This window comes from Cenococcum geophilum (genome assembly GCF_001692895.1).
Source record: "Cenococcum geophilum 1.58 unplaced genomic scaffold K441scaffold_3, whole genome shotgun sequence".
NCBI lineage: Eukaryota > Fungi > Ascomycota > Dothideomycetes > Gloniales > Gloniaceae > Cenococcum > Cenococcum geophilum.
Genome location: NW_027137561.1, coordinates 526772 through 546752, shown reverse-complemented (window position 1 = coordinate 546752; position 19981 = coordinate 526772). Strand labels below are relative to the sequence as shown.

The following is a 19981-nucleotide window of genomic DNA, read 5'->3' as shown; positions in this document are numbered from 1 at the left end:
CATTAGATCAAATTTTATGAAGCTCTTGATTTCTATGAAAGCAGCGATCGCGATTAAATCTACGGCGTTTTAAAGCCTTAGTACGGTACTATGCATTGGGGAACGAGCTTTGTTTTGGTAGGTAAACACACTAATAAGCGAGCGGTTTCCCTGACAAAAGTGTCCCAGTATGCCTAGCATTCGCGTTCGCTTCGTCCCCATCGTTCTCACACTCTGTCGCAATTCCGCGTGGGCATTACATCTCATGGCACAACTCTCGAAGAGCCAAATTGAAGCTATCAAAACTAATCCCATCGAAAATGGACTTGATTCCTTTCGTGAGACCTTCAAGTCGGTGTATTCCGACGCCAACGCTGAAGGACCGCCGGCCAGTTTTGAGCGCTTCATCGCAGGTTCAGGTAAGTGCAGAATTCAGCCGTGTTCCACATGGCTAACAAATGCAGTCGGGAAAATCGTAGCTCTTAAACTTATCGGTGCACTCCTTAATCTTCCCGCTGCCTCTGCCCTTCGTTCCGAAGATGACCAAATCCCTCTTAGCGGGGATATTGCCTCGTTATATGCAACTCTGGCATCGAATCAAATGGAGTTCAAGCACACCGCGCAGCTTGTGAAGGTCAGCATCACTCAAGTCGAAGAAACAAAAATATGGACTGCTGTACTCGATCTCATCGCGCGTGCAAAATCAATCTATCATCCAACAACTCCTCCTCAATCCGATGCATCCTCTACTCCGTCATTTCAGCAGACACCCTGGTCCTTTAGTACCGGCAGTTTTACAGACGCATCTGACCTAAGGAAGCACGTCGATCCAATACTGAAGAATGAATTGGAAAGCCGTCTTATAATCAACCATTCAGAGTTCTTCGATACCTTCTTTGGTGAGATCCCACGGCTTAGTGAGATGGCTGCAGCTGTGTTGGAGAGGTGTGGGGAAGCAGGAACTCAGTTTTACAAAGAAGGCGTGGGTTGGATCGAGTGGCCGGAGGACTGTAAGGAGTCTGGGGTGTTAAACTGGCTCCGTCAGCACATCAACCACTTCACCCAGTTTGCGGACGAACGAGGCTTCCAACCTCCAACGCGTCGGCGATGCTTTACCACACCAAACAAGCCTATCCCAGGATCCATTAGCAAACGGAAGCTGGACGTTGGCATCATGTATAGCCGGAGAAATGAGACCTTGGCTTCAAAAGCTGCGCCTGGAGACGCCAATGACGATCTGCCTTGTAACTGGTCCAACATCCTCGTTCCGGGTGAACTGAAAAGTAATCCGCTGGAGGATACTCGCAGCAGCACCTGGTTTGATCTATGCCGATATGCTCGGGAGATGGTTTCCGCGCAAGATACCCGTCGATCCGTTATCGGCTTTACACTCTGCGGTTCCATAATGCGCTTGTGGGAAATTGACCGACTCGGAGGGGTTGCATCGCGACCATTTAATATACATAAGAACGGGCTGATGTTCGTATCTGCAATCTTAGGGTTTCTGTGGATGACTGAGAAAGAGCTTGGATTTGACCCTACTATCCATAAAAACGACAGCGGTAAGTATATTGAAATTAGGCCGAATTACCAGCTAGAGCAACATTACCTGGATAAAGTTATAAAGCGACAGCGTTGTATGGCAGGTCGATCAACAACCTGTTGGCGAGCCTACCGTGACAAAGATAAACTGAGCTCTCCCTTCGCCGTTAAAGATTCCTGGGAGTATGAGGAGCGACCTGAGGAAGGCCTTCTACTTAAAAAGGTCACAGAAGCAGGAGTCCAAAACGTGGCAGAGTACTACTATCACGAAACGGTCCATGATGGAGGGGCTATTGTTGACGTTCGCAATAATGTGCGGAAAGGACTGAGAGACGAAGACGGGAAGTATGCATTTCGGGGAGACTCTGAGCCATTCGGAAGCTTTTCTATATCCGCGGCTCCAGTGACCGAGAGGCTTACAAGCCAGGGCGGAGGTGGAAGCAGAACCGTCACACGGAAGAGGTCCTCAAGTTCCCGTCCAACGATGCAAACTCCGAATCCAAAACGGTCACGCTCGGATTCCCCGGTTAAAAAGGATAAAGCGCAGCCGCGGCGAAACCGAGTACATCGTCGTCTAATAATGAAACGCGTAGGAAAGAGCATCTATGATGCGAGCTCGCCGGCAGCCATGNTTACCGGAGTTTTGGGGGGGATTAAAGGTCAGTCGAGTTTAATAGAATTCCGACCTTCGCTAACCGCTTTAGGACATGAGTCATTACTAGAAATGAAAGTTCTCCATCGCGACATATCCGTCGGAAACGTTATGCTGGATGAGGCAGAAGAGGACGGTTTCCTGATTGATCTCGACCTTGCCATCGAAATTGACCGCAAGGAGGCATCGGGCGCGCTAAGCAAAACTGGCACCAAAGTGTTCATGGCAATCGGCGTCCTTTATGGTGATGATCACAGCTTTATGCATGATTTGGAGTCATTCTTCTGGGTGCTTTTCTGGGTCTGTGCACACTGGAATGGCCCTGGTCAAGCAAGGAGTAAATCGGAATATGAGTCCTGGAATTATGAGTCCACAACAGGGCTTGCGGAGAAAAAGAAAGGCAAGATTGATGAGGAGGATAGGTTTAATAAGGAGGTGAACACCAACTTTACTCCTTACTGCAGGCCATTGATTCCCTGTATACAAGAGCTACGTGGAGTTGTCTTTCCTGGTGGGAAGCGATTTTTGAATGAGGATCGAGGGCTGTATTCCAGGATGAAGTCGGTGCTTGAAAAAGCAAGGAATCAGCTAGAGGCTGCAACCAAACAATAGTGTTAGGGATTGGTAGCATGAAAACATAACACATTCAGAATCTTGACATCAGCGCCCTTTATAATAGTGCAGCACTAACGAACCCAGAACTCGGCGGCTAGAACGGGGGATCCCGCCGAGGCTGAAGTGGACGCCGGTGCGAGGCGCGCTTCCGTTGCGTTGGGCACCTTTGCGTTGGCGTTACAAGAGCTCGTTCGAGCTCCTTCGCCAGCGCTGCCTTTACGCAGGTGTTAGGAGCCATTTTGGCTCCCCAACGCCAGCGTCTGGAGTAGAGATAAGCCCTAGTGGCATTGGCGTAGGCTAGACGGAGTTCAGAAGGCCGAAATGGGCTCACCGGTATTCCCACTATGCAAACAATGTTGCTGTACGCAGCCGTTTTCGTCTAATTCATGCCATTCGATATCTTGTCCATCGCATCTAGCCTTGTCGAGCATGCATAAATGGTGCATATACCTTGCTTTGAGCTGGTTATTTACACACTGCCACCTGAGTTATTAAGACTTGCACCTTTATAAGGTACTTTCTGTTCCTTGTAACTTCAAGATCATAGTTTATTAACTTAAAAATATATCCTAGGGACGTTCAGGTTGTTAACCGCATCTAGCAACTTCCCACTTCACTAGTCTATAATTATTAGTAAGTTGAATTCGTGGGAACTTTCTCAAGTTGAAGGCCTAATTATTATAAGGTAAAGTCTAGCAGCACGGCATCATATGTGAGATATCAATCAGAGAATGGACTCAGTGTAGATGCGTCAATCTTGAAGTTCCTAAGAAGTGTCAGGATGACATCAAGAATCCATATAATTGCCAGAATAGGAAGTGGGTATTAGGAACCCTGTATCTGGGCATAATGGTTGTTTAGTTACTACCCCATTAAGCTCTTCCGCGAGTGATAGTTAAGGGGCCATATCTCCTACACTAAAACCGCCATGTATAGCGTTTAAATGGACGGAGAGTGATGGACTTGGGTCTTTACAAAGAAAATGCCATAAACTATTTGTCAGGTGACGAAGTCACCTCGCCAATAGGTATTGTTCCGTGCTTGGCATCTTGCCAGTCGCTCACCTCACACTATTCGCGTTTAGCAACTACATATATATCTTAGGCTTATACCGTAGATGCGCTAAAATATATTACTTTATCCAAATATCTAATCGACTTAGAAAACAAAGGCTATACTTAAGATTACCCTTTCCCTATGTCACGGGACGGGGGCAGTGGCTATAAAGCGTATGTATTCGAGGAGTCTACAAGACGTTGCGCGATCGATCGTAAGGGTCGAGGGCGTAAGGAGGTGATATACCTACGCGTAGCTGACATAAGCTGTACGCGAGGTGTACGCGAGAGCACGGGGCTCTCCTATAGAGGCCCCTGCGGTGGGGTTCCGTGACACCCTACTAGTCTATAGTTTTATTTAATTTTAGCGAGTACTAGTGGATGGGAAAGTTAGCTAATGAAAAGTAAATCGCCAAATTTAATATTAAATGCAATAACCCAAGGTTAACGCTTGTTAGTAAGCACACCGTAGTTAAAGACGGGTCGACCTGAATCGGATTTCCTTACCACCATCGAACTACTCTGTCGACCCAGATCGTATCTACACCATCTCGTTAATTCCGGTGGTTAGCGCAGCCACGTCTGCACGGCCTTACTTTCCCTTAAACAGCAAAAATACCAAAATTTCCCCTACAAAAAGGCCGTGCAGACGTAGCTGCACTAACCACCGGAATTGGCGAGATGGTGTACGTACTTTGTCTTAGTTGTCTCTTAACTTATGACTAAATGTCTCGTCGAATGTCTCATTACCTATTTCTATTACCTATTTGACTCAGTTGCCTAGACCTACCTGATGTATATAGAGAGCTTCCAGAGCCCTCTTTAATAGACAGAGTCCTCATCCTTGATTGTCTGTTCAACAAGACGATATCTACTCGTTCCAATCTCCTACAGTCTAATATCTTTATGGTATTAGTGCTATTAAGCTACCAAACTTAGAATTTCTTAATTAACTTAGTATCGGCCAACTCGATGGAAGGATAGATCCTCTCAAGTTAGGCTGGGCGAGTCCGGATAAGGATCCGTACCGGACGTGTTAAAGGCCCGATTGAAGCCATGAACATCCTCTGGTCTAATATCGGGTGTTTTGTGCAGTAGGAGATCGTCCGAACTGTGTGATCGTGGGAGATAGGATTATGCGATCGTAGGAGTTTGCCCCTCCGTGCACGGTCCTACTTAATGCACTTTATCCCAAGTATTGTGGGAAAGGGCAACAAACGATTAACTTCAAAAGTAACGTTCCTACAAAACCCTGCAAACTTAAAGCAATATTTAATGACTAATCACAGCTGCCTACGATCACTTCAATGTGGTATCTTCTCCATTGATCAGTGAACGCGAAGTCGTCGTCGTCAATAGTCTTATCTTAGTTCGCGAAGACAACAAATCCCAACCGGGTACGCCACTATTCGTCAAACTGCATCCTCTAATAGTGCAGTGAAATATGAAAAAAAAAAAAGGTCAGACACCTGTTCCGCGCAAGAAATGACAATACCAGGCTATCCCCAGCGAGATGAAGACGCCCCATTTCATCGTCAAGTTCCACTATTTCTAGATACCTTAAGTGTCTCCACCCTGCTCAATATCCAGCTTCCTCCTCTTGCCCCCAATACTACCATCTCTGACGCGGCGGATGTCAGACCACACCATGCCAGTGCGTACCTTGCGAAACTCCTCTGCGCATGCTTTCTGCTCTTTATCATTGTTGTGATCATGGTAAGAGCACAAATTGTGTTTCTCAATGATCCTAGCTCGAAGGCAATTCGGGCCATCGCGAGCCTTGATTATGGAGATTTGAATGAGAATGAGGTCGATGAGCGTGTTCTTCGGTATATCGGGCTTATGATCGGCAGCGAAGCCATCTGAGATGGAGGATCCCAGGATGTTAGTGCAAAATACTTGGCGTAACATGTCGGCGGTTCTGAGGAGGATTGCGAACAACATGTCTTCTGGGATTGCTTGGAGGGCTTCTGCTTCCTTACCAAACTTGGTGAGCAACATGGTCGAGTACGTGAAGCCGTCGATTAGATACTGGACGAGTTTTGATTGAACTGGGAGTTGGCTCGAGACGTGGCCATGGATCTCCATCGGCGTTGGACTCAAGCTCTCGAAGCCTTCTCCAAACTATCCCAGAAGCTTCTCGTTGTGGGGCTGCGAGGCGAGCTTGTCCATTTTGCGTGCCATAACTCGTTCGAGTCTTACGCAACGCCGGGAGTGAATCTCATTGATGATCGCGTTTCTGAGGCGTGGAGCATCCAGCCGGTCTGCGAGGATATAGAGATCTGCCAAGTCTTCCCACTTGGCCTGTCCAGTCTCATCGAAACGCTGACTCTCTAGCCATTGAAAGAAGAGCTCGAAGGAAGGGACGGCCACGTCATCGAGCTTCGTCTTCCGTGATTCCGTCTCGGCAAAGCTGCCAGCGCTCGGCTCTCGATCGAAAAGCTTGGTGAAGTAGCTGGAGTAGTAACAGGCAAGCTCTTTGTAGAGGTAAAACTCCTGTAACTCTGGGCCCACTTGCACTATGATAATTGTCCTGTGAAGGTCGCTAGAAGTTTAAATCAGTCAAACGACGAGCGCATGAGTGGGAAGGAAGACCTACATCCACGATGGTTTAGATTCAGGTGTGCTTAGACTCATGGTGTTGATAATGTTGGATTGCATCTTATGAATGACTGATACTGTTTTTTGGAGTGAGAAGAGTTTAGAAGAAGAAAATATTAAGAATAGCCTTGTAAGTTGGAGTTTGGAAGATTGCGGAATAGTTTTGCGGGTGAGGCGTAAAAGATATAGGGAGAGCTGCGGACCTCATAATAGAGAAAGCTAGTTGAATGAATAATGAGATTGAATGAGCAATGGGGGTGGATGGGCAATATCCTATGACTGGGTTTGTAAAGGGGTAGAGAGGTGAACGAATAGGTGCTGGATGATATAAGCGAGGCGGTTTTCTGAGTGAAGACGGGAGGCGGATTTTCCTGCTTCCTAATTGTTGTCCACAAGAGTGACGTCTATTGGAAAAGAGTAGTGAGGTAACCTATCTCTTAACCCGCCAAAATTCGTCCACACGTTATCCGTAAGGACTTGCCAATCAAATCAATGCATTGAAATCGCCATGCTCAGGAATATACAGCTAATATGGAGAGGTTCGAAATCGGGCAACGACCAAGGCTCTGGGAGAGGCTTTATTAAAACATAATTTAGTTAAACGTTATATTGAGTCGGCTGAACAAGGTCTATATTACTGCAAGCACAATTGGAAGGCATAGTTGAAGGTTTGTATTGATTAAATCTATTAAGCCCATATGCGTTTTTCTAATCCTGGTGTTCCGCACGGACCGGTTTAATGGATAGCAAATTATCATTAGCGTGTCAATTGACTGTGGATATCCGCTATTAAAGGTATCTCAACCCGCCGAGTGCATTAATTCCTTACAAGAGAGCTCGTCATATGCATACCTACTATGAGAAGGGATCTGTAGAGAGAGTAAAATCCCTTCCAAGTCATCTGAGTCGTGTGCAGATTCCTAAGCATACCACGTCAAGAGAAGGAAACCTCGAGATTTGAACAAGCTCCTACCATATCTTAGCCACCACAGATCGGGTGGGATATAGGCAGTTTTTTTGTGGACATGCCGACTATCTAATACAACGTCACAGCGGAACACTCGCAAAGTTTTTGAAAACAACACAAGACACCCGACCAAGGCCCAAACACCCGAGACCGGCAAAAGATACGACGGGTCAGGGTGAAAGAAGGGTAGAGAAGAGGAAAGAAGACTCAAGAGTGCAAAATGGCACCGCCACGAACAACAGAAAAATGGAAGACAAAATACTTGAGATTTGTGTGTACTACCCACCACCCAACCCACCAATCCGGGTTTCACCCATTGACATCCATAATCTTTACCTGAAATGATTTCCCCCAACCGCCGCCCCAGGAAAAAGATCACGAAAAGCCACACTTAATCAACTCGGAAATGGATAGAGGAAAGACAACCCGAACACGCCGTGGATTTACGCCCGTAAAGAGATGAATCAAACTCCGCGTCCACGCCCACATTGCATATTTCCAAACAGAAGCAGATGCACCTGCTGCACAACCCATGACAAGCGAAAGATATAAATCTGGAGGGCGGATGTTGGAGCTTTGCAGGAGTTATATTTTAAAGGGTGGGTGATTGAATCATGTCCGTCGGTCCCGGTCTCGGTCACGGTCCCGTTGCGGCCCAAAGTCGGCTTCTACTATTTTCTTTTCTTTCCGGCCTTTTACAACGAATTGCGAGTATAGTGCTAAGTGGTCGCTGGGGAAGTGGTAATTGGGGAATCCAGGCACTCGTTGAAGATATTCCTTGTCGACCTCACCAAGAAGTCCAACAACTTGGAGAGCGTTGGTTGAGTACCAAATGTAGTCGATGACGCCTGTGAAACCTGGAGTGTAGTTTGTGAAGCTGAGTTCTCCTATCGCTGAGTAGCTCGATTTGAGACTGAAGGGATGGGACATTCCCTCTCTAGTGAAATTGCCATATTTGTGGCTGCCCAGATCGGAGTGCGAATGTGACAGAGCGCCGTGTGCAATAAGGTCGTAAACGCCTGAGTCTGGAGTTGAATTGAAGTCACCACACATAATCAACGGTATTTGAGCGCCACTAGAGTATTCCATTGACGGGCTCGGCTCCTGGGTAGTGTCTGGAGCCTCGTGATCTTCATCGCTGTCTCCATTGGTATATCGGTACAGGACCTTGTCTGTGCAAGCGGGCCATTTCGCGTATTTTTCGGCGAGCTTAGTGATCTGCTCCATGAGAATAGCTACTTGGACGACCTTGACGTCTTTGAACACTGGATTCCAGAAGACGTGTGCGTTTACGACGATTAATCGTGAGCCCGTCTCCCGGTTTTCGAGGAAAGTTACTACTGCGATATCGTCTCGAGGCATCACTCGGTTGAATATGTCGTGCTCGCCCTTCATATCGGGTCGGTTAATAGCAGTGTTGGCAAAGTCGATGAGCTGTTTGTCTAACAAGATGTATCTGTGATGTTGCATAAGTATGACTGGCATGGGATAAACTTCCGGTTATCGTGAGACACTCACTTGCTATTCTTGTAAAACGTTGCACACCCATCAACAAGTTTTGCTTCCTTCTCTGCCATTGTCCGCGCTCTTGATTTTGGCCAGAAGACTCCCTTGTAGTCGTTGTGCGCCAACGCTCCACGGAAGTAGTCATTGAAGCTTTCCGAATCGATCTCCTGGAGGCAGAGAATATCTGCATTACGCTCGCGTAGTTCTGCAAGAATAACCTCCTTCCGGTGCTCCCAAGATAGAGCGACGGCTGGAGTGTAACCGTACTGAGACTGGGTTGCATATTTGTCGCACAAAGTATTGTAGCTGAGGGCCGTGAAAGTCTCTTGCCCTTCGACAAGGGTGTCGTCAAGAATAATCCAGTCCCGTTCCGAAGGAGGCTCTGGCCCTGCAAAATATTAGTAATCTGCATTTCCTAATCCGGGATTCCGTAGAGTTATAGAATGGAGATATATAGAGAACACACCTTCTGCATTTTCACGGAAATACTGGATTAATTCGACGGTTCCGTGTTCAACAATGGTTGACTTTAAGTCATCAGACAGAGGGTTCCCTTCAATGCCTAGTATTTCTAATTGGTATAAAGATCCCATTTCGAACGGCAAAGTTTCAAGGTGGTTATCAAACAGCAACAGCTGACGTAGATTGACCAGCATCCCAATCTCGGGAGGTATAGACCGTAACTCGTTCAGCGAAAGATCAAGATGGTTGAGGTTCCTCAACCGCCCAATAGTTGGTGGTATAAACGAAAGTTTGTTGCAGTTCAGATAGAGCTTAGTTAGAAAAGTGTACTCAAACAAGGCCGGGGCCATCACTTTGAGGCTTTGCCCCCCGAAATCCAAAATTGTCCAGGTCTGGTTCTGCGTTCCGTCCTCATTCTTTTCTACCACTGCCCTGTTCCGTTCTTCCTTCTCTGCTTCCTTGACAAGTCCATTTGTCGATCCGGCAACCACGTTCTTGTTTACACTAGGATGGTTCCGGGCATGAGGATGCGATTGTGTCATTTCCCTTGCACGCTGAGCAAGCTGCAGTTGTTCTTGCCAGTGCTCATTCGGTGGTTTATTTAGTCCGCTGTGTACACTGCCAGGAGTGCCGTTCTGGAGATGACTGGGGGTGAAATGTGGTGTTGCGTTCGATAGCCCTCCGCTAGATATTGTGTGTTGATGGTTACTGAAACTGCCCCCGTGTGTACCCCCGCTATGGTCCTGATGTTGCTGGTGCTGATGTCCATGATGCTGATGGTTCTGGTGTTGTTGAAATGGTTTCCCCAGATTCATTTGCATGGCATACCGCTGATGGCTTGACCCGCCGTTCATCATTACATGCTGGCTTTGTTGCTGGTGCCCTTGGTTGAACATGCTGTAGTGTGCGGGAGATTGTGGGCCAGGAGATCGCGTCGGTGAGGGAGTGTCTGTATTGAAAGGTATTCGGCCGCTATTGGGAGGAGACCCGGCGCGCTGAGGAAGATGTCTGGAGTGGTAAGACTGCTGGGCGTGTTGCGAGAAAAATGATTGCCTGGCTCCCTGCTGGAACCCGTGATAAGCATCGGCCATCTAAAAGTGATGCGCCGGGTGAATCGATGTATTCTCCAGGCGGTATTGTGGGTACGAGGGTGAAGTCCAGAGAAAAGCTCGGATCGGAGGTTAAGTGGGTGGCAGGGATCGAGGACGTTGTCTTCTTCGTTTTAACATGGACGAGCGAGCTGACGGCACTCATAAATAATTGTGGGCTATAGCCGGCCGCAGAGCGGCTTTTAAGGGCGTGCTTCTGTGTCTCCTGCGTTTGTGTCCAGAGGAACTAACAGGACTGTAAACGGAGTGTGGTGTAGCCGGATCGGAAGTGTGCGCGTGTGCTGTGGTTAGTGCGCGTCGAGGTTGGTGATTGCGATACTATTGTTCTATTGATAGCCTATAGGATTGCATTCACGTCGATCAGCTTTGAGAGTTAGGATGGAGGGGATGGAGGGGATAGAGATGGGATGTGCGACTGGAGACGTTCAGGTGTCATGGAGGCGGACGTACAATTGATGCAGCGTGCGGACGCAATGCAGCTCTGCAGATGGTGTTCAGTGGATCCAGAGAGACAATATGCAGCACCAACAGTGGCGTGTGTGAAGAATAGTCGGTCGTAGATGATGCTGGACTCCCTCCGACTGAGGTTCGTTGTGAGCGCTTCCATCACAGCGCCAAGAGGGTCACGTGATCCGGCTGGAAACATGGGCGTGCGTTCTGGCTTTTTTTCCCCCCCGCAGCGAAGATCCAAAACCACTTTTCGCCGGCGGGCGTTGATGCCTAGAACCCTTGCGCCTTGGTCTGCAGCAAGCTCACACTCTCAGTCATGTACTTCCTGTGCTTGTAAGGTTACGCGGCGTCTCCTCGTCCACATCCTGAGAATTAGCCCCTGGTAAAGCTTGATGATGAATCTGTTGCTGTCTCTCCACACTCTGCGACGCGGCGTCATAGGTCGTTACCCTGCTAGGCGTCCCAAAACAGATATGAGAGGATACTTACGACCATGGATCCCAGTATCCCTCTGTGATTGGAAGGGTTGAAAAGGCCAAACCTCGGCTTTTGACCAAACAAAAATGCTGGGCCGTCTCATAGTGCTTCACCTTCACCTAAAGTGTCAAGCACTTAACAGGCTCTATACAGCCGGAATCTGTACACATTGGGTCGCATGCATATTTATTTGTTTTTCTCCCTTCGAGGCGCCACCCTTCCAGCACCCTCCTCATTCCGTTGCTCAATTATCTCCCTAGGCGAATCCCCAGCCACACGTGCTTATCTGACCGCTTAGGCAAGGCACATTGCGAATAATATTGAACAGACGCTAAAAACAGTGGGGCAAGGGTACCATGGCGGAATGGATGATGGTTCTCCTCCACGATACGTATTGAACCCCGTCCATTTGCTAACCTGAAACCCAGTACCGGTATATCAATGGCCCGTCGATAAGACCCAAACCGACATCTACCGACGCTGCAAGGCAATGGGACTTCACCACAACTGACGCGTTGGGACGTATCATATCTGGAGCCTCCAGCTCTAATGCTTCAGCACCAGGACAATCCATGGACGCAACGCGGGGCTCTATCTCGAGCTCCTCGACGCAGAGCATTAAAGAAGAGAACGTTGGCACTTCAACACCATTCGTATTGCGTCACGGCCGTCGCTACCTCCGCGATGTCCCTTATCCTCTTCCCTGCGACCTCCCAGAACTGCAGCGACAGAACCTCCACACCCTCCTCTCAACCTCAGCGTTTGGTCGGGCTCTAGGCTCAACACCGTCCCTAAAACAACCACCGAAAAAAGTGCTAGAAATTGCGTGTGGCAGTGGATACTGGTCATCGTTATGCCATGACTATCTTGAAGGCCTCGGCTATACGGATGTGTCGTTCACGGGTCTTGATGTTGTCCATCTGGCCGGCGATTTACGGAAACAAGGCATTAACTGGCGATTTGTGCAACATGACTTGCGGAGGATACCGCTACCGTTCGATGACGCAGAATTTGACCTCGTTGTGATGAAGGATCTAAGTCTTGTGGTCCCTTTGGGATCACTCTCTCAACAAATACTCGACGAATGTATACGAATATTGAAGAAGGGAGGAATCTTGGAGATCTGGGAAACTGATCACATCATACGATCACTACTTCCGCATCCGCCGCATCCGCCCGGGAAGAATAACGAGGATTACGACTGTGCAGTTTCCACCGGAACCTTTCTCATTGAACCGGGAACTCCCTTTACGGCCGTCCAGAACAAGTATCTACAAGACTCAAACTCTTGGATTCAAGAAGCTCTTGATAAGCGGAAGCTGACACCAACTCCATGTGCTCGTGTAACACAGATATTGCTGCAGGAGCCGGAAGCGCTTTGTGATGTAGGCTATCGGAGGGTTGCTATTCCATTGGGCGAGTTGCGTTGGGAACGCGAGGCAACGGCTGGTAGGAATCCTACGAAGCGTAGGGAGAGTGAGCCTGTGAAAGGAAAGAGAAACACCACAGAGACCCTTATACTGACGGAAGATCAGGCGGCTCTAAGGTACACTGCGCTTTTGGTCGTTATTCAGATGATTGAGAGCTTAGAGCCGCTGTTGAAAGAGGTCAGTGAGAAGAACCAGGAAGAGTGGCAGCGATGGTGGGGCTGGATGATGGCCGATCTGCTGGAGCATAAGGGTGCTTCAAGCGGGGAGTGTCTGGAAGTGGGAGTGTGGTGGGCTCATAAAGTGTAGCCGTACTGTATCTGACTCACATTCTGTCGTTTTTGTACTGGTCAAGCAAAGGGCGCTGGTGGAGCACAGAAAGGAGGAGTTTGCTAGGTCTTTTCATATCGCTGGCGTATGGTGCGGTACTTTTTCAGGTAATACCTGAGGGTGGGGTATGATGTAAATACGTTTATGAATCAATCCGAGAGCTTTATGTGCTTACAATGCCTCAATTTCTGAGTCATCTGAGCTCAGCTCACCGCAAGATAGCCGCAACGCCCGAAAGGCGCTTACCTTTCTTTACGAACTCTGCCCTCTCGATGCCTTTCTTGATCTGCTTCTCGTCTTTGAGATCTGCTTGACTTGCAAAAGCCTTGTGAAGCCGTGGTCTGAAGTAGTCATAGCCTAATGGATATTCCCGTCCCAGGTAGAGTAATTCTGCAAGCTGTTATTACCAGCCTCTGAGGATATCAATTTGCCGAGGACTCCACCTTTGTATATCCGGATAACTTGACGTCGCAAATTTGGACTGGGAGAAGCCATTGTGTCTTTAAAGGCCGAGGATGAGGGGTAGGGCTCTGCGGTACGTATTCTGTGGGAATAGTAAGGTTATGCGGTGGCTGAAGGGATCTGATGCTTGGCCTGTCTTTCACTACGACGGAGTCGGAAGCTTTGACCCATTCTGACGTCGAGATGGATTGCCCGCAGCCGAAACCTTCAAATTTGTAAACCAAACCACACACCTCGGCCAACCACGGACTATATTTCACGACACACTCGCCATTGTCAAGCATGCCTCTGTCCCTCTACGGGTCTTGAGGCATACTTTGCGAAGACATTAAACCAGCCATGCGACCTCGACATGTCCAGTCGGTTATCGCACTTCCGACGTTCAGTCGAACCAGGATCCAGCATGCGGGCTATTCGTCGGTTTCCCAGAAAGACCCCGCGCCGGCCACGGTTTCACTGAGCCCACGATGGCTCTCTGAACTCAAATCCCGAGTAGGAAAGTGCATAATGTTTGGGCTTCAGCCAGAGCAAACGAGAGAAGCTGGGTCGATAGTGCAAGAGATAGCTGCTGATTGGAGGGAATTGATAGCCGGGAGCGAAGGCTTCCTGACAGGCAAGGACAGAAGGGGCCTTTACCGGCAAGAGGTTGTGTGGGGAGAGATGGTATGCTCTACCAGTTCCCGGCACGTAAACCACGGGAGCACGGCAGCTAATACATGNTTTCCGGTTGGCTATAGGACAGTATGGTGAGACAACCCTTGACGAACTGGTCTTTCTAAATCAGGAGCTGTGAATAGCTAAATATCGACCAAGGGTATTGCATCGAGACATGTCTCCTAACATTGGACCCAAGCTTAATGTATGCTACAGGTCATGTCAACAATGTAACGTACAACCGCTATGCTGAGGCTGGCCGAATCGGTTGGTTTCATAACTTCGCAAACATCCTTGATCCCACGCATAAACGCGAGTGGAGTCAGCTATGGACTCCAGTTGGCGATGGACTCATTTTGCGGAGCATCCGGACGGAATTCAAGTTTGTAGGATTCTCGTTCCTTACTGAGTAAGCGTTTAAAGATGCTCATGTTGCTGACATGGACTGTTCCCAAGCCAATGACCTGGCCGGACCATGTAACCGTGCTGCATAAGCTACGGTCGATGCCAACGCAAGACACCGACCACTTCACTTTAGACGTGCTAATCCTTTCAGAACTGCATCGGCGGCCTGCGGCTAGATGCCAAGAAGAAAGCGTATTGTATGATTACAAGAAGGGGGAAAAGATACCATTAAGACCGTTCATGGTAGATAAGTTTCGTGAAACATTCGAGTTGCAGGAAAAGGCAAAGGAAAAGTACGGAGCAAGGGTTTTAGATCTCCACAGCAGGGTACAAAGGTTGGAGAAGAGCAGTTGGGACCGGCCTGATGCCAAGGAGGATATGGGTCGTGCAAACCCTGATTCATAATACTCTTTATCTCACTCACTCTAGTTTTCCTATCTTTGCTGCGGCTCCAAGCAGCGGTGTCTTTTGTTGATCGACATTAACTCAGCATGCTTAGACCAAGAAACAGATGAATATCCGCTGCGCGGATAATCGAATATCCGCAAGCTAACCTATTTAATCGATCCATCTGTTTCTTGGTCTGAGCCACTTTGGTAAGCTTTTGGAAGCCAAGCCGGTTTGTTTGTATAAGGCAAACCATTAACTTTAACGAAATTAATGTAAGCAACCGCCACGTCTATTATCCTATTAATACCTACATTAGAATTGCCTTAATCAGCTCTCTAATTAATGGATTTTCCAGAACTAACTACTAGCCATAGGCGCATCTAAAAGGCGTTGAAGAAACCCCTCTATTTCGTCTAGCAGGAGCTAGTCTTCTTAAGCTTTTAATAATAAACTACCCTCTCTATTAACTAATACCGCTAGAGAATTAAGAGATATAGCGGATATAGTGCCCGAGGGCATTAGCCGTCTTATCCTACCCCCATTATCTCCCCTATCGTCTCCCCCGTCGTCTCCCCTATTACTATCTATAGCTTAATGGCGGTCCTTAATAGCCTACTTACTACTACCAAACTATATAGATCCCTAAGAGGATAAAGAAGCAGGAGTTAATAAAATACCTATAATATCCACAATATCCGCCGAGAAGATATCCGCTATAGAGAAGGTCTGGGTAATTATTAACCGTCTTAGGCTATAGTGGATGTCTATAGGAGACCTAGCGCTTAAATGGATTATAATGGCTAAAGGTTTACGCAAGGCACTAAAGAAAAAAAGAGTAAGGGAGCTCCTTAATAAACTCCTAGAGGATGCTAATATCCTAGATATCTATACTAAAGAGATAAAGAAGCGCGGTATAGTAGGTGCTAGTATTGCTCTTACTATCTAGGGAGAGCTTAAAGAGCTAAGGGAGAAAGAGTTACTATTTGGCAGCTTTAACCAATATGCGGATATTAAGCAGCTTAACCTTGGGTAGTGCTATTAAGCCGTAAAGACTTACGTACCTATACTAGAGTATATAATTACAGTATATTAAGAGGGTTAACGTAAATATTCTCTATATAAAGGCTATGCGGTTTTAATAGCTTCTACGCTTATATTTGGCCTTTTACGAAACTCCGTAAACTATATCCTATGGCTGCTAGGGATGTATCTCTAAGCTAACGGCGTTAAGCGCCGCGTGCTTTCTATGCTCTATAGGCTTGGATTAATTAATAGTTATATTACTTTAAACCAGCAGAAGGAGCGGATAGCCTAGGAATTAAGGTTTAGCCTATAATCTCTATAGTGCAGGTATATACTAACCTACATATAGGTAAAAATCCGCTTAATAGGTGCAGCTTCTAATACTATTATTATTTATAATAACTTTAACTACCTCTAATAAGTTCAGTATTAAACACTTAGGGATACTAGGACGTTTTATTCGCGCATAACTAGTAAGCTTATCTTTAGTATAAGTATACCTAATAGTGGGCTTTAATAGAGTATACTTTATGCGGATATTTTAATTAAGTTCTTAAATATTATAGAGGCTCTAGGTAATTTACAAGACGAGATATAGAAGTAGATCTTAATAGCTTTAATCTATAAAGCTATTATAGAGGCGTACCTAGGCCTTAATATATTACTTAGCAAAAACCCATAGTTTAAATATCTACGTATGCCTTCTATTAATGTAATACCTACTATGCGGACGTCTAGGTTTAACCTAGGACCTATTATAACTAAAGAGGCTTTTATATCTAAAACCTATAAGGTACTAGACGACATTTTTCTCTATTAAATAAATCTATAATATACTAATAAAGTATTTAAGGAGTAACTGTTTCTAATCTATAGTGATTAAAAGACCGTAAAGCTTATTTAGTTATATTAGGGAGAACGTACTAAGTTAATATCCGCCTATAATAGCCTGCGTTGGGCTCTGCCTATTTTAGCTCTTTAGCACCTAAAGCTAAACTACCTATATATAGTTATATGGTATTACTATAGTGGTAAGCAATTAGCCTAAGAGTACTCTACGCTATATACCTATATAAACTACCTAGGTTAAAGAAATATCCCAGCCGAGCGCGCGCTATTTTATTATATAGAGGAGCTAATTCTCTATAGCTTTAACGCTCGTATTATAGCGTTGCTCCATACTTAGATTAAGGAGTCTTATAATACTAAGTCGCCTATAGATATTAAGCGGTACCTTAAAAGCCTATCTCCGCAACGTCTATTAGCAGTAGTTAAGGATATCCGTATAGCGGTTTTCGGTTAGGAAGTCTCTTAGGCGGCTAACTATGTCAGCTAGCCTGCGGAACTATAGCAAAAGGGTTACCTTAAGTAGGCTGGCAGTGCTATATTCTTATAAACACTTTTTAAGCCTACTAATATAGAGTTTCTAACGCACGTCCGCTTTTTATAACTGGTAAAGATATATAAGGTCCTTAAGCACGCCATTAAGCTTGCGGATATTAGCCTGCTTAGCCGCGTACTCCCCTATATTTATATCTATTTCGTAGGTAGTTAAAATAAGAACTATCTACTAGAGATATTACGTTTCTTCTAGTTAACTTTAACAGATACTTATTCCCCTAAGCTCTAGTAAGCTATCCTAGTAAATAGTCTAGTAAATATCCGCGGTAAATAGAATAGTTACTACCTAATAGATCTTGATAATAAGCTACTTAATAGGGAGCTAAAGCAGCTTATGCATATTTATGGCAATTTAATATTTAACCTAGACTTACTCTTCCGCTAGAGTATTTATATAACTAATTATATAGGGCCATTACGTGTAAAGTTTAAGATTATATTCGGCGAACGGATGTCTACTTGATATACTATTAAATCTCCTATAGCGGATATTTAATTGCTTACTAATGCGATTGCCAAAGGTTTTATTATCTGCCGTTAGGCATAGTAAGTAAAGATAGAAGCGCCGCCTCTACTATAACTAGGTATTAAACGACTTAATTAATCTGCCCTTAACAAGTTTAATTTACGGCTAAGTAGTAATCTTTCCGCCGTATTTAATAAGCTTAATCTCCATGATAATAATAATAAGCTAGATGGCTTTGTACTCCCTACTAACTTTACTTAAACCTAGCTTTAACCTATATATAAGTTGCTTAATAAGTAATATAAGATATTAGCTATAAGCTATTACTATAACCGTTTAATATCCGCTATAGTTAGTAGCACTAGTACATATTCCCAAGTAATTGATATTATTAATTAATTAATCTATTTAGTTCCTGGGCCGCGTTTACTAGGAGTATAGGGTATAAGGGGAAGGGGGGGCGTTATCCTAATAGATATTAGCTATTATAGTTATAATATCCGCTTGGCGGATATAAGGTAAACTTACCTAGTATTAGCTAACCCCGCCTAATATTAACTAACCTCGCCTAATATTAGCCCGCTATATACTAATTGGCGTTGCCGTTAATTTCCTATAGTGCTCTTTACATACATTTGCCTCTATTTAATCGCGCTAACCGCCTTTATAGTACTAATAAAGATATATCTAACTGGTGGGTTACTGGCGGTATAGATATATCTAACGGCTGGTATAAGGGTAATAATAGAGGAGTAGGAGCTGGAGACCTAAGAGTTAGCGAAGGTATAGGTATATCCTCTTCCTAAGTTATTGGTAAGAGGTCTATAGCTAACTGTTAATTAGCCTATGATATATTAGCGCTACAGTAAGGCGCTGATTACCACGGCGCTAATATTTTAAATCTCCTATCTAAAACCTGTAAAGCCTATATAAGAGCCTATAATAAGCGCTTATCTATAGTAGCGTGCTGCTTTAACGCTTAGGAAAACCGCTCTAATATCTATATAATTAACCCAGAAGAACCTAAGAGTTGCCCTATTTCTTTCTGTTTCTGCTTTTATTCCTTATCTGCTAAAAGCTTAATAAGGGATAGAAGCTCCTTACCAAGGATATTAGGATCCCACTTAGGTATTACTTGCCTTAATAATGCCGTATTTGGAACCTACTCTATATTATAGAGGCGATAAAGCTGCTTATCTAGTATAATATAATTAACTATAGGCGTTTATAATGTATCCTAATACCTAGCCTCCGCCTATTATGTAAACTACTTTTGTATATTGCTTAACATAGGCTCCCGGCGGGTTTTTGTAATATCCATATTATAGCTAGTGCGGATATTATACTCGCAATCTATAAATATTACTAGGTTATAGTTACTGCAATATAAGTCTTTACTAATAGTAGACTGTGGGTCTCTATAGTGTGTAAGTTATATTGCTTATAAGCATACCTAATCCTTATTAACTAGCCGTCATAGGGTGAACGGCAGTTTACTATGTAACTGCGTATTAGTTAACCGCTTCTTTAGGCATAGGGTTAGTATAATAAGCTCTTTAGGTAGGCGTACTGTAAAACCACTAGGGCTTAACCTATGCCCGCTTCTTATATCTACTAACTGCTTAGTATTGACTGACGCTATAGATAAAGCATCGCCCGCAATATCCGCAGTCTCTACGTTTTGTCGCCCGCGGATATTATTACGCAGCGCGCTTGCGCGAAGATCGCCTATATACTAAGGTTGTGTATGCTTAGAACCACCTAATTTATCGCAAGGACCCCGCCAGCGGCTCTTAACCATAAAGATTACTTTACCTAAGAGGCCTTCTCCTTGGCCTGCCTGGCTAAACCGCTGTGCTAGTATATTATAGGATTTATGGTGAGGTATTCTATATTAGATCGAACGGTAGATATCCGGGATATCTATACTATGTGCTACTATATCTAATGCAATAAAAATTTAAATTTAAGACATTGGGCGCGCGTATTCGGCGTATAAGCGGTCTTT

The 19981-nt window shown here is 45.5% G+C and overlaps 6 protein-coding genes across 6 annotated transcripts; 3 read left to right on the top strand and 3 right to left on the bottom strand.

Moving 5' to 3' along the window:
- The first annotated feature begins 198 nt into the window (after positions 1–198).
- K441DRAFT_651748 (uncharacterized protein) lies at positions 199–2831 on the top strand. The gene is made up of 3 exons (XM_067647244.1): positions 199–398; positions 444–2180; positions 2226–2831. Exons 1-3 carry the CDS (start codon positions 245–247, stop codon positions 2783–2785), a joined length of 2451 nt encoding a protein of 816 aa, XP_067509116.1. The 5' UTR covers positions 199–244; the 3' UTR covers positions 2786–2831.
- Positions 2832–5134: 2303 nt separating this feature from the next.
- K441DRAFT_692460 (uncharacterized protein) lies at positions 5135–6480 on the bottom strand (the record flags this gene model as incomplete). The annotated part of the gene is made up of 3 exons (XM_067652574.1): positions 5135–5967; positions 6046–6388; positions 6443–6480. The coding sequence occupies 3 exons, from the start codon at positions 6478–6480 to the stop codon at positions 5404–5406; spliced, it is 945 nt and encodes a 314-aa protein (XP_067509115.1). The 3' UTR covers positions 5135–5403.
- A 1543-nt stretch (positions 6481–8023) lies between these two features.
- K441DRAFT_683933 (uncharacterized protein) lies at positions 8024–10470 on the bottom strand (the record flags this gene model as incomplete). The annotated part of the gene is made up of 3 exons (XM_067651738.1): positions 8024–8867; positions 8930–9305; positions 9384–10470. 3 exons carry the CDS (start codon positions 10468–10470, stop codon positions 8024–8026), a joined length of 2307 nt encoding a protein of 768 aa, XP_067509114.1.
- A 1073-nt stretch (positions 10471–11543) lies between these two features.
- K441DRAFT_651744 (uncharacterized protein) lies at positions 11544–13339 on the top strand. The gene has a single exon (XM_067647243.1). It carries the CDS (start codon positions 11988–11990, stop codon positions 13149–13151), a length of 1164 nt encoding a protein of 387 aa, XP_067509113.1. The 5' UTR covers positions 11544–11987; the 3' UTR covers positions 13152–13339.
- K441DRAFT_651743 (LYR motif-containing protein 5A) lies at positions 12798–13694 on the bottom strand. The gene is made up of 6 exons (XM_067647242.1): positions 13616–13694; positions 13419–13562; positions 13348–13360; positions 13172–13286; positions 12941–13010; positions 12798–12873 (listed from the first exon to the last, which is right to left on the bottom strand). The coding sequence occupies exons 1-4, from the start codon at positions 13665–13667 to the stop codon at positions 13235–13237; spliced, it is 261 nt and encodes an 86-aa protein (XP_067509112.1). The 5' UTR covers positions 13668–13694; the 3' UTR covers positions 12798–12873; positions 12941–13010; positions 13172–13234.
- A 279-nt stretch (positions 13695–13973) lies between these two features.
- Positions 13974–15098, top strand: K441DRAFT_535695 (uncharacterized protein; the record flags this gene model as incomplete). The annotated part of the gene is made up of 3 exons (XM_067642382.1): positions 13974–14310; positions 14505–14674; positions 14745–15098. The coding sequence occupies 3 exons, from the start codon at positions 13974–13976 to the stop codon at positions 15096–15098; spliced, it is 861 nt and encodes a 286-aa protein (XP_067509111.1).
- Between the last annotated feature and the right edge of the window lie 4883 nt (positions 15099–19981).